At 36.8% G+C, this 13,821-nt stretch overlaps 1 protein-coding gene across 4 annotated transcripts in view; it reads right to left on the reverse strand.

Moving 5' to 3' along the window:
- The window catches only part of REPS1 (RALBP1 associated Eps domain containing 1), a 53,524-nt gene extending 40,093 nt beyond the window's left edge, over window positions 1-13,431 (reverse strand). The window contains exons 1-4 of one of the 4 annotated variants that reach the window (XM_081940561.1): window positions 12,792-13,431; window positions 7,627-7,750; window positions 5,480-5,676; window positions 2,793-2,946 (exon numbers count right to left, since the gene is read on the reverse strand). In XM_081940561.1, coding sequence (XP_081796687.1) covers window positions 2,793-2,946; window positions 5,480-5,676; window positions 7,627-7,750; window positions 12,792-12,944 — 628 coding nt within the window. In that variant the 5' untranslated portion in view covers window positions 12,945-13,431. The remainder of the gene's footprint in view (window positions 1-2,792; window positions 2,947-5,479; window positions 5,677-7,626; window positions 7,751-12,791) is intronic. The other 3 variants (XM_081940560.1, XM_081940562.1, XM_081940559.1) reach the window with 3 other exon arrangements.
- Between the last annotated feature and the right edge of the window lie 390 nt (window positions 13,432-13,821).

Genomic DNA, 13,821 nt, shown 5'->3' on the forward strand with positions numbered 1-13,821 from the left:
CAGCTTCTAGTTTATACACACACACACACACACACTTACTTCAGAGTAAGTGAAAGATTAATACTCTTTTTGCTAACCTAGCAATAGCAAAATTATTTACACTCAAAGAGATGTTGATATGGAAATTTGACACGAACAATGTCCCAGATTAAGATCTTGCTAAAGTATTATTCTTGTAATCTGCTCAACAATGTGTTTTAAAATACAGTATATATTTTGGTACAGAAAGGGTGTGAATCCTCTTTTCCTCTTTAGAATACATACAGGAAAAAACCCCAAAGCCCTGAAAAATTATGTACACTTCTTGGATGTATCGGCTAACCTATTTAAAGTTCCTCTAATTCTCTGTGGGCAAGTAAAAGGGATGGGGGGGGGGGGAGACAGAGACGTGGGGAGACAAATAAGTCTGCATTTTCTAATCTTTATACCGTTAGTCCTTGACATACAATCACAAAATTTTCTGTTGCTAAGGCAAGACATTTGTTCAGTGAATTTTGCCCCATTTTATGACTTTTCTTATCACAGTTGTTAAATGAAATTGCAATTATTAAGTTAGTAACATGGTTGTTAAGTGACTCCAGCTCCCCATTGACTTTGATTAGAAGGTTGCAAAAGGGGATCACATGACTCAGGACACTGCAACCATCATAAATATAAATCAATCCACAAGCATCTGAATCTTGAACACCTGACCATGGGATGGGAATGCTGCAACAGCCCTAAGTGCAAAAAATGGCAGTAAGTCATTTTTTTCATGCTGTTCTAACTTTGAATGATCACTAAATGAACTGTTGTAAGTCGAGGACTCCCTGTACATTTGAATTTGGATCTGTGAAATTGAAAAAAGAATAATTTGAACATTTCTGAGACTGCAGTCTCAGAGCAAGCAAAGAATTTTATTATCATCTGCTAAAAATAAATTATTCTGACCAGCCAAATAACTGCAGTAGATTTTATCTTCCAGAGGCCACTTCATTTTTGCTTGCTGTTTTTTTTAAAGGTATCAGTGGATTTAGGAAGAAAAGTCAATGCTGGGGGAAAAATAAGCATGTCTCATATACAACTTTCTATATTCCCCATAGTTAATTTTACAAAAAAAAAGCATGGATTCTGACACTAGAAAGATGCTTTTTGGCAAGTAATGTGAACATGGGAAGTAGATTTATTTAAAAAAAAGAAAGAAAAAACAAAACAAGGATGTAAAAACTCTGATTGTGGGTTACTTGTTCCCCCTTGCTGCAATAATTTTCAAGTCACTGCAGTGGTGTAATGATGTGATAGAAGGAGAAATTATGAAATATATGGCCATTAACATTTAACTGGAATTCATTTAAATTACATGCAATTTTTTTTCCTGGATCCATACACTTTTTAAAGTACAGTATACTTTATACACTATAATGAAAGACTAAGTCTGGTTTCCTTCATTATAAAATGTATTATGAATGATAAAGATATGTTACCTGCTGTAACTGTGCAGCAGGGTAACTAATATTCTGTTTAGTTAAAAATTAAAGTGCCCTGGTAGACAGATTGTACATACATGAATCAGCAAAGGGAAATTTAATTTGGAAAAACTAGTGTACTGTATTCCTAGTAAAAGCCCGTACTACTGCTGCTGTCTGGTTCCTTTTATACTCATGCCCCTCCAATCTCCCTACAACACTCTTCTTACTATTGTGGTGGCTGATTTAAAATGGATCAAGTACTGTACAAAGGCCAAGATGTCATAGCACTATAAAAATAGTATAACCAGAAGTATTATTTATACCCTGAGTCCCCCAAAATAAGCCCTCTCCAGATAATAAGCCCTCTCGGGCTTTTGAGGACATGTGCTAAAATAAGCCCTCCCCGAAAATATTGCAACACGGCAGCAGCCATGAGGTTACCATGGTCACTGCTCCTGCCCCTCAAAAATAATAAGACCTCCCCAAAAATAAGGCCAAGCACTTATTTCGGGGTTCAAAAGAAAATAAGATCCTGTCTTATTTTCAGGAAAACAAGGTAGTAGTGAGTTACTACTATAACCAGAAGTGCTATACTGATGTTTTTTCCTCTCTCATCCTTCTCTACTCCAGACATGAGGGAGACACAAATCTCACACACCTAGAGTGCGATGATTGATTGATTGATTGATTAAAGCCACACCTTTGAAATTAGCAGGAGGAACATGGTTGCCTAATCTTGGTATATTATCTAGGGTCAACAATAGTTCATAGAGATAATCCTGAGAGCAGCTGTCTTTCCCACCCCCACCCTCAAACCAGCATGGTTTCCAAACAGTAGAAACATTATTATGCAGGTCCAGATAAAACAAGGGATGGGCACATGATAAAGTGGTATGACTGGTTATTGTCATTTATGAATTTTTTAGCAAAAGATTTGACTTCCCACAATGCATAAATAGCCAGGAAGTATATAATATCTGTGTGATATTGAACTATACAAAAAAAGTTGAAGTAATAAAGAGTCAAGCATTATGTGGACACTCTGTAGAGCTCCTTTGAAAATAAAGAGGATTGTCTCACTGATTTCTCAGAATGAGAAAGGATAGGAGTTTGCACTGGTGCAGGGAAGAAGGTAAAGATTATTATCACTAGTGTCAGCATTGCCTGAAGTGTGTGTATTCAAGACATGAAGTACAGTGAAAATAACTTTTATGCATATCACATGCAAGTTCACCCCATTCTAGAGGCAGGCTACCTCAAATCACTGGAATCCCTAATTAGTTATTAAATTGTCTGAAAGGAGTTTCACAAGCCCAAACAATGCAAGAAGACATTTCTTAATACCTGATTGTGCTTCATTAAACGGAGCCCAGAAAGGCCCCGGTCCAGCAACCGATCGTTCATTATTTCCTCCACTAGGATGGCGGCTGTGTTTCCTCCATGAATGGGGAGAAGTTGGTGGCGACTGCTGTGGTGACACGACTGGAGATGTAGACTCCTAAAAATGAAGCAAACTAATAAGTGCTGAAACGTATTTGTAAAAATCACTGCTCTTGGGTAAAAACCATTATCCCAGCAATGGATTTCTATTTATATAATTTCTTCCCTTCCTTCCGTCCACTCTGAACCAGATTACGAGTAGTCCAAAAGTGATTTACAAGTGGTGCTTACACTTAACAAGAATTTCAGTGTCCTGCAGATACGTCACTGCTATTTGTAATCTTTCCAACTGATTCCAACAAGCAATCAATGGCATCACCAGCAGGAGGTTGCTAGTTGTAGTCATGCGATGCTTCACTTAACAACCATGGATGAATAACTTAACTACAAAGGGACTGCCATTGCTAACTGGAATGGTCATGTGTAATTTCCTTAACAACCACCTTATTCTCAATTACAGTCATTAAGTGAGGACTACTTGTACATGGGAAGCTTCAGGGAATGAATTCTTTTAATCCTCTCACTTTATCTAGAAGAAACCGTTTCTGCTACTGAATATATGAAGCTGGATTTCACACAAGATATAATTTTATTAGAATAGGTTGACATGTTCCTATTTTTTTTGAGTGCAGTACAGCATTACATGAATAAATTAATATCTCCCCCATCACTGAACAATTAAAATACTCCTCCAAACAATGACAGATGTCACTATTAAGACAACAGCAATTGTCAAAGATTCTTGTGGAATCAAATTTAGTTCTCTTAATTGAGAAACAAATGAATGAAACAAACAAACAAAAAACTACAGGGAAATTACATGCTGCGTGAACCAATTACCACTTGAGGCTTTTCCTTGCCCCTTTTCAAGCAAAATCTGCTCAAAAGATTGGACAGTTCTTTGAAACATATGTTAAGGGTGTGACAAAGAAGGGAGAACTACTCTAGTCTAGCTTTCTTGATGAAAACCATTCCAACAATATCTATGGAGATTCTCGGTCATCCAGGCCATGGTTGTCCCAAAGGTGCTTTTTCAAGAGGCAACTGGATTTTCCCGTTTTTCTTTGAAGACGTTTAGCTTCTCATCCATCCTCTTCTTCAAAAAGAACTGAAGAAGCTTCTTGGATGAGAAGTGAAAGAATGGATTTTACTCTAGACATGAAACATTCATTAACAATAGTAGTTTGTACTCAAAAGTTCTGCAGACATAAAATCTTCAGAAAAGTTTCTCATTCTAATTTACAACAGTTCAAAGCTGCCTGATACTCAATAGACAGGGTATCACTACAATTTTTCCAGCATTTACTCTCTTATTGCAATTGTTCTCCACCACACTTGTGGGGGAGAGGTGACGGGAAATACTCTTTCAAGAATATCTTTCTGTTAACACAATCTCTGATCAAGTCCAGCTTGTTCAGACACGCCTGATTCCAAAGCATTCAGTAACAATATATTATATACGTTTAATGGAATTATATTACATGTTCTGCTGTCAGCACCATATACAGAAAACAGTTGAATGCATAATTTTAATACAGGTTATAATCTGTCATCTCTGTGATAAAGGTTTTCAGTTGAAGGCAGTCAGGTGAAAAGTAATCAATAAAGGCTGCCTATATTTAGCAATCGGTTCTAAGCAAGGTAAACAACTTGTTCAAAACAGTATTACTATGGATACATAAATTAGGGCTGTGCAAAGCCTTCCAAAGAGGTATTTTTTCTGTGTGGGAACATGTAGGAAGCATCTTTCCTGAAATAATTAAGAGTTATTTACAAAAACTGCATGGAAGCTAATCCCAGATCTTTGCACATGCATACATCAACATCCATTTTGTTTCACTTAGCCGTTGGAACTTATTGATTCTATATACTTACTGCCAATGATTTTAACTTTTTCACTTTTGGGGGGGGGGGGTCTCAGAAATCTGCACCTATCTAATTCTATGCAGATGACTGCAGGTTTTTAATAATTCTTCCTTACAAAATACGTCTCAGACCAGCTGTGTCTAATCCATGGCCCATGGGCCATATGCAGTTTTTGACAGCTAGCAATGTGGTACCACAAGATCATAAAAGTATAAAAATAATGAACTTTGATTTGCATATACATTAACTATATTATATATTTTATATATGGCTCAACAAAATTCCTTTTTGCTCAAGCCAGGCAAGCCAAAAAGTTAGATACCATGTCTTAGATCTTGGCGAACCTGATGCCAACTAAAATGGCACTCAAGATCATCAGAGAACAAACTGCAACTTCTCAATAGAAATGAGATAGCACAAGATTATTATTATTAATCAAATATATGAACAGCTGGAAAAAATGGCATTTAAAATAATAGTTAAATGTATTGCTTAAACAACAGAAAGATTAGTAGCTGAAATCCCTGGTACTATTGCCTGGTACACAATTTCTTACACAAGTTAAAGTAAATTTGACTATTGTTCTTTTGCAACTATTGTTCCTTTTTAACACATCAAAGAAATAGACTAGTTTCATTGTATTTAAGTACAATGACAATAAAGATTATACTTACTTAGACATGAAATACACATGTACCCATAAGCCAGCCTCTAGACTGCATTACCTGTTGATCTGTAGCTGGACGTTGCTGAACTATATCATGGCTCACAGAGCCCTTTTTAGCTTGTATTCTGCCTGGTGGAGGAGGAATTGCACCTGAATAGGAAGATGAGTTATCAGCATCTGAAGAATATAAGGATGAATGCCTTAACTCTTGCTCATTCTTTGACATCACAAATCGGGGTAGGGGGAGGTCTTTGACTGTCAAAATAAGATGACATGGATTAAGAAACTTATATTACAAAATTCCTTTGAGCAATAAATTAAAATATAATTTTACTTTGGGCTGTTGCTAAAATTCTTTGTTAAATCATATTGCATTACTATAAAAATAACTAAGATTCAGTCAAGAGCCAAAGAACAATTAACTTTAGTATCAGTATTTTCAAATATAGAAACATCAATGCAGGTAATCCTCAACTTAAAACAGTTGCTTTAGTGACTGTTCAAAGTTACAACACTGAAAAAAAATATGACAAGACCGTTTTTCAGTTATGTTCTTTCCACTATCTTCATGGTCACGTGATCAAAATTCAGACACTTGGCAACTGGTTCATATTTATGACCGTGGCTGTGTCCCAGGGCCATGTGATCCCCTTTTGTGACCTTCTGACGAGCAAAGTCAATGGGGAAGCCAGATTCACTTAAGAACCAGATTAGAAACTTATCTATTGCAGTGATTCACTTAACAACAGAGTCAAGAAAGGTGATAAAATGGGCAAAATTAACCTAACAAATGTCTCAATGTCAGAAATTTGGGGCTCAAATGTGTTTGCAAGTTGAGGACTACCTGTAATTTAATCTAAATATAAAATTTAAATATTATAATAGGGATAATTCATTTTCAAAATTTTGTGAAACTTTAAATACATTTTTTATTATTTAATATTTTGTGTTTGTTAACAAACATCAAAAGACATTTAATTCATAAATGTAGATACAGGAGTAGCTTCCATGAAATAAGAAAATGTAACTTTTAATACAATGTACAAACATGTAGTTTTGAATCACTTTTGTCAATACATAAATGAACAAGTTTAATGTTTTTGAGTCATTTGTTTAATTGGGATCTCTTGATCTAGTTTTAGGACTTGTGGGTAGAACAGGTGATGTTTTAGGTCACATTTATGCAGAAATATTGAAAATTCAAAAGGATCCACAAACCTTTAAAAAACTCTGTATGTATTTGCATCTAAACAATAAGACATGGTATCTTAACAAGATGTATCACAGTAACTTAACACTGAGCTTACTTGTAATATTACAACTTCCCAAATCCAAATTTAAAGCATTTTAAAGCCTTGACTAACTAAGCGGGTGAACCTCAGGAAGAGAATGAAAATAGTTTCAACTCAGATTCATGGAAAAGCTTGCATCTATTAATGGAACAATTGATGCTTATTTTAACAGCAAGTTCTCAAGTTTGAAAAGTGTAGTGTTGCAGCTATGCCCCTACTCCTCAACAGCATTTTTAAAAACATTTAATCCACTGCCAAAAAAATAAATAAAAATCTAATGAAGTATCACAATCTGGGCTTTTAGCTTGATAATTCCAAAAGCACATCAAGCACATAACAGCATAATACCTGAGTAGCCAGGTATTAGAATGCACAGATGTTTCTCTGCTTGTGCTTTTTTTCACCTGCTTCTATACTTACTAACAATGAATGCAGAAATCTTATTAGGCATTACTATTTCATTCTTCTATAGGTTCACTTATTTATTCCTTTTTCCTACTAGAGGAAAAATGATTAAATAAACACCGACTTTGAGAATAAGTTAAAGTGAAAATCAGGCCAAGCTATTCGACACTCCTTTTCATATTAAAAACAAAATTCTGCATCTTCCCTTACACTTAAAAATGCATGACAATTTAAGGCTGAAAGGTTTATGCATGTGTGTGTGTGTGTGTGTGTGTGTGCTTACATACATGTAAGAAGTCAAACTCGGCTTTCTTTTTTTGTTGCTCAAGAGCTGGAATTCTGTGATTGTTCCACTTTCTTGTGATAGTAAGAACACTAACACAACCATGCGTGAGACGCTGTTTTATGAGTTCCTTATTTCATTTTTGAGGAACTAGCCCAGTAATATATCATGGTCAGACAACAGGCATATTTTTAAATTTGATTTTAATATTATTTCAAGGCTTACCAGAATTTAAACTTTCCATTCGTAGTGGAAACCCAGACTGAGCCACTGCAACAAGTTTCAAAGCAATGTAGAATTGGCTTCTTCCGAAGTATCCAAGTCTAGTTGCACCACAAAGTTCCATGATCTACAGGCAGATCAATATACATAACGTGAGATTGTATCTGTCTATAAAGCTTAGTATTAATATATGCATTCTATCAAAGGAATAAATAATTCCAAAATACAAAGTGAATGATACTGAGCCATTTCTCAATAGCTACATATTGTAATAAGACAACTTGGCAATGCATGGGTGCATATTACTTATTATTAATTTCCTCATAGATAATATGCATGCAGCACTGCACAGTGTAGTCATGCATTTCTAACTGTAATGAAAAATTTGGCAATCTTAAATGGACATTTTAATAGCCACTGATTCAAAGAAAATAACATCCAGAAAAGGGGAAACAGAATGAATAGGTGTCTGAAATCATACGAATGTTCACTACAAATTGCAGTCCATTGTTTAGCAATGATTCTGTTCACCAATAATGCTAAAATATTGTAAGGTACTAATTTACAAGTTTCTGCTCAATATTTAACTTGTATGCTTTGTGGCACTTAACAGTTCATATTCAGTGAAATATCTTAATTTCGTCAGTTTGAATGCTAGTACCTAATATTTGTTACAGCAATATATTTTGCTGCTTCCACCAGAAAAAGAACCTCATTTTTTATTAATTCCTGAGAATCTCAACTTCAGTTTTTAATCATACATTTTTCTGACAGCAGCATGCTGTACAAGCAAATCTACCAAAAACAATCTGTAATGATCTGATTGACAATATCAACATCAAGTCAATTAGCTATGGAAACCATTACTGCTCAGCAACTTCACTGAAAATTTGGTTTGAAGCATTCTGGAATCTGTCATACCAGATAAAAAAAGCTGGGTACTCAAAACCTGAATTATAACAGTAGTAATAAAACTGATGCAGTTTGGTTTGATTTAATTTTAAAAGGTTCCAGTACACCGAAAGATTTACACACACACACACACAAATTTAATATATAACAAAATGGTTTTCTGATGAAACATAGAAAGGGTAGAATACAATATGTCTTGCTGTTACAAAATATATTTCAAAGGCTTGTCCATTAAATCATCAGTCATCAAGTTCAACTTGGAGAGGTCTTTATTTTAGCTAAGAAATACCACTGAATTCCTAGAGACAGCAAAAAAAGGACTATCTGTAAGAGGTGTTTAATTTACCCCAATATGACTAGTAGACTACAAGCAATCTCTCTTCTTGTGTAAGTTCAGTCTCTGCAACAATTTGTACAAAAGCTGCAAATGAATGTATAATAGCATTGCAGGATTAGGCACATTAAGCATGATTAATTCAATCCCGTAAACTCCCACAATATTTTGGACTGAAAATTGAGATAATTATGTTTTTTCAGACTTTAAACATAGTATTGATTCAAAGTTTTTTTTCATTAATTGATAAATGCTTTAAAGAGTCCCTAAGTAGGTAATTTCTTCATATTTTTGAATTCTTTTTGTAATATGTAAAACACAGACATTAATTGTATCTTACTTTAGGATAACTATTTATATTCTAGAATTTTTTAAAAAAATGTTATCATAAACAAGATAGTAGTAACTGAAACAGTATCTCAATAATTGCAAGAAACGCATGTGCTATTTAAGTATAGCTCATACAGTTCTAATTCAAATAGCAGCTAAACATGATACAGCATTTTAAGTGACTACTTACTGCATCAGAAGTACCCATAGCTGTACAATTTTCTAAAATATCATTAAAAGAAATTCTTCACATTTGAACCTTAAGCAAATTTGTTTTTATATATATTAAACAAACTTGTTTTACAATCATTAAACAAGTTAGGGAATAGACATATCAACCATGGATTCTGGATCTTTTGCCCAATCCCTTAACAATAGCTCTGTTGTAATTCATCCTAAGCAGGGAGCTTAGAATGGAAAAGCTGGAAACATTGTGAGACATTGTCGTACTGTCTTATAGAAATGCAATTGAGAATTCCCCCCCCCCCCCGATATTTTTCTACATAGTTCTTAGCTACATATGGACCTTTCTTTAAAGACCTGAACTCTCTTTTATCAGCTTCTCCATCCCTACCAGATGTGGTTCACTTTTCAGAAAGTTAGTCTGCTGATGAACAAACAGATGGCATGATGGTCCAGTTGCCTTTACATAAAAATAAAATAAAATTTTATACACTTCTATCCACCAATCACTCCATACAGGTAATCAAATGCTTAATCTATGAAGTTCTAACAGAATGCACTGAACTTCCTGCTCACATGAAACTGCCTAAGCTTCCACTACACTTTCTTCATAGAATAGAAACGATGGACACCTAATTTGATCCCATTTTTATTTTCCATAATACATGTTTTGCATTACTGATAGGCTAAAGAGGCATAGTCCAAGCTTCCCTTTTTTATTCCACTGGGGTTCTCTGTTAATCATTTTTCTACTGCATGCTTTCTTTTCAACTAGATTCCAAAAAGGGAAGATAGTTTACTTATTGATAGTTCACCTTATTTAGAACTGAATCTTAGGAGATAACTGGCTTTGTATCAAAGGTAAAACAGTATTTATTGGTAGTGTTTCTCTCCATTCTGAGTACAAGCACAAATATGTATATGAAATACTACAGCAATCAGTGAAGCAATCATTACTTGAAGAGTTTCACAGCTAAAAATGAACTGTATTATTATGTGGGCTTAAAGACATTTATGCAATATGCATTACAATGAGGTGAGTTAAAGCTAAATATAATATTCTGAATCAACACAGGAGAAATTCTAATTTTTAGGGGGGGGGGGTTTTGTCAAATTTTGTCAAGTTTTTGTCCTAGCCTGCTTCTGAATGTTTTACAAAGTATGCAATTTCCCATGTCAAACTTTTAAAAACTTCATTGTAAACAATTAAAACACAGCAGAAATGTATATGTATGTGTTTACGAATCAGAACAGCATCTATTTTGACTAATATACATATATATTTTGACTAATTTATAAATGTACCATAATTTTAATATACGAGCATACATGGCAAACAGTCACTCACATGCACATTTATTAATGTTCAAAGTCAGGGGCTTTTCTCAAATAGAAAAAACAATGAATCAAACGATCTAATGGATCTGAAAAACATAAAGAACTTATGCTGATGAGACATCATAAAGAACTCTGAGAGCTATCTCACCTTTACCAAAAACAAATTCAGGAACACAATACTACCTTGAATCGTAATAGGCAGCCTATTAGATGCTTTGGACACTATTCTTTTTACAGTACAGCCAAAGGCAAAAAGGTTTGTGGTTGATATAGTCCAAAGTACTTAGAGGGCATCTGGCTACATATGTGGACTTAAAAGGTCTAAATGAAAAACAATGCTTAAAATGTACTTAAAAACAAAAACAGGTTCCCCTCTCAAAAGAGGGGTACTAACATTTACAATGAATACATTCAGAACAATAAACATAGCTACTGATCTTCATAATATAAATGGTTATTGATAAAAGTGATTAGCTGGAAAATAAAAACAGAAGAACATATACAATGTGCTTGAATAGTGACAGAATTGAATCTATTTTGACAATTACAGAAGATGTGGATCTCATTCAAGTTTAACTAAAACTCACCCCCTTTTAAAACAATTGTATTCATAAGCAAATTCAGCAAGTTTTGTCAAAAAGTTATCTTTTAGACATGTTCCAGTTAGTCAAGATTCAAGGCCATGTCCATTTCATACAAGGGGCAAAGCAGTCTTAATACAGTCTTCTCTACTTGTTTATTGGCAACAGTTGTGTAATACACAGTTCAGGCTTTCAATAGATTAAAACAATGTAACACAACATCTACTTACTAACCATATCATTAATAGATAAATTTGTTTTGCCTCATGAGAGCCCTGCCACAGCATGCTAAAATACAGTACACTGGCGGCTTTTTATTTGTTCAAGTTAAGGAAATAATACTGTCCAAAAGAGTTGGAAGCACTAATTGTCACTGACCTACTTCAGGGCCTTACATTTTCAATAACTTCAAAAAGAAGTTGGCCTGCATTTTACATTTAATTAAAAAAAATGAGGCACTGATACAGGGTAACGACCACTACTGCTTCTTATACTTTGGGATAATAATCAAATGATGATGATGAAGTCACACCAATGACCTCACACTTACAAAACACAAGCCACTGAATGTCTTTGTGCAAACTAGTGAAATGAGCTAGTGGAATAATTAAAAGTTCAGCATATCAGACTGGCAATGGCAGTATTACGCCACTTTCTATGAAGTAGAAAAAGTGTTTTTTTTAAATATTTCGCATGGTTGCACACTTCCAGAAAGAATCCAAGGCAAAAAAATTGAAAACAGCTGTACTAAATTTCAAAACATACATTCCTAACCTATAAGGTATAGTTTACCTAGCTAAGCTAACTTATCTAGCTAAGATTATAAAGCATCCACTCCATACCATGAAACTGTGTCCAGTAATTCAGAGTAGCGGCTCAACAAAACAACATCGAAAAAGGATTATCATATAATTAGATTGAATACTAATGAAGTAGAAAAAAAAGGCAAAATGTTGTTTCTGTGTTACCTTTAAGCATTACTTCCACTCAAAAGTTATAGGGGGGGGGGGAAGTCTCGCTAAATTCTAAATTCCTTGGAAACACCTACCTTCATATTTAGTTTCCAATTCAATGGTTTCCCCAGTTTATCACTTTTGCCGAAGATTTAAAAAACCCAAACCAAGCGATTAACGTCATACCTTGCGTTCTGTCGTTAAGTGCTGATCTTGCAACAGGGAAAGAAGAAGTGCAAAAGTGCTCGAGAGCCTTGGGGGGGCTGCAACCGAAGAAGCACCAGCCAGCTTTGCACTGCCTGCCTCGCTCGGCGGTGCATTTGCTGAAATGGACCCGCTTTTCCTTAAAAAATTCAACACCCCCCCCCTCCAGCCACCCTCCCTCAAAATCCTCGAAGGGAAGCAGGAATTCCCTGTTGACGCTTCTCTTAGCCAAGGCACCCACCACCCACCCCGCCGGAGGTCAAAAGCAGCAGTCTGGGAGGGGGTCGTCTTCAAGGGGGGGAACCAGGTAGAAGGAAGGAGACGGAGGCTTACCTGCATGACTATCTCGTTGGGTAACTGCGCGGCGCGGAAAAGCTCTAGGACCCGCCCGTTGGACGCCACTTTCTTGGTGCTCTCCGTGTCGCAGTAGGAGAAGAGGTCGCAGTAATAGCGCTGCTCCGTTTCACTCAGCGTTAAACTCTCCATCTTACGCCGGCCCTGCCCTGCCCCGGGGATCGATCCTACAACGGGGTAGAGTGGAGGAGGGAGCGGGGCCGCGCTCGCACGCGCGAAGCCGCCGGCGCCGCCTCCTCCTCCTCGCGCCAGTAGCGGCCGGGGAGGAGGGGCGGGGGTGGGGGAAGAAGGAGGCCTTCCGCAAAAAAAAAAAAAAAAAAAAAAAAAGGAACGAGAGCGCGCGTGCGTGTGTGTCTTTCGCCGCCTCGGCTGTCGCTTGTTGATCTCGCGCCGCGAACCTGCCTTGCCCGACAAGAGTTGCGGAGGAAGGTTCCAATCCAGAGGAAGCCCGACGACAGGGGGAGGAGGGGGCGTGGCCGCGCGTGCAAAGCGAAAAAAAAAAGCGCCCAGCCCTGAGTCGGTCAAAGTCTCCTAATAAAGTTTTTGTACGTTTCTCCTTCCGTGCCTTTGGCCACGCCCATTTCCCCTCCCTCGGGCGCTCTGGGGAAGGCGCGCGCAACCAAGGGGCGGGCGGATTTAATTCCGCTCCCGGAAAAGGAGAAAGAGGAGGGATTAAAAAAAAAAGGCAGCCCGAGATCTCGCGCACGAGACCCGGATGCGAAGCTAAGCGAAGGTTTAGCTTTTCGCTCAGCTTTCTCATACGACAGAAGCGTTGGCGAGGGGCGGGGGGGGGGGGGGCAGAGAGAGAGGTGGCTACACCGTCCTCTGACGGTTTGGAGGTCTGCTACAGGGTTCCTAAGTACTGCAGCGCCCTGTGGATGTCTAAATTTTGGAGCTTGCTCGTGCGATCAACTGAAGATGAAACAAGAATATCTTTAATGGAGTCTGCTGTGGATGACTGGTTCTCCTGCTCTGAGAATGATAGGAAATATAGTCCAACATAAGTGAA

This window comes from Natrix helvetica (assembly GCF_964273705.1).
Source record: "Natrix helvetica genome assembly, chromosome: 2".
Lineage (NCBI taxonomy): Eukaryota > Metazoa > Chordata > Lepidosauria > Squamata > Natricidae > Natrix > Natrix helvetica.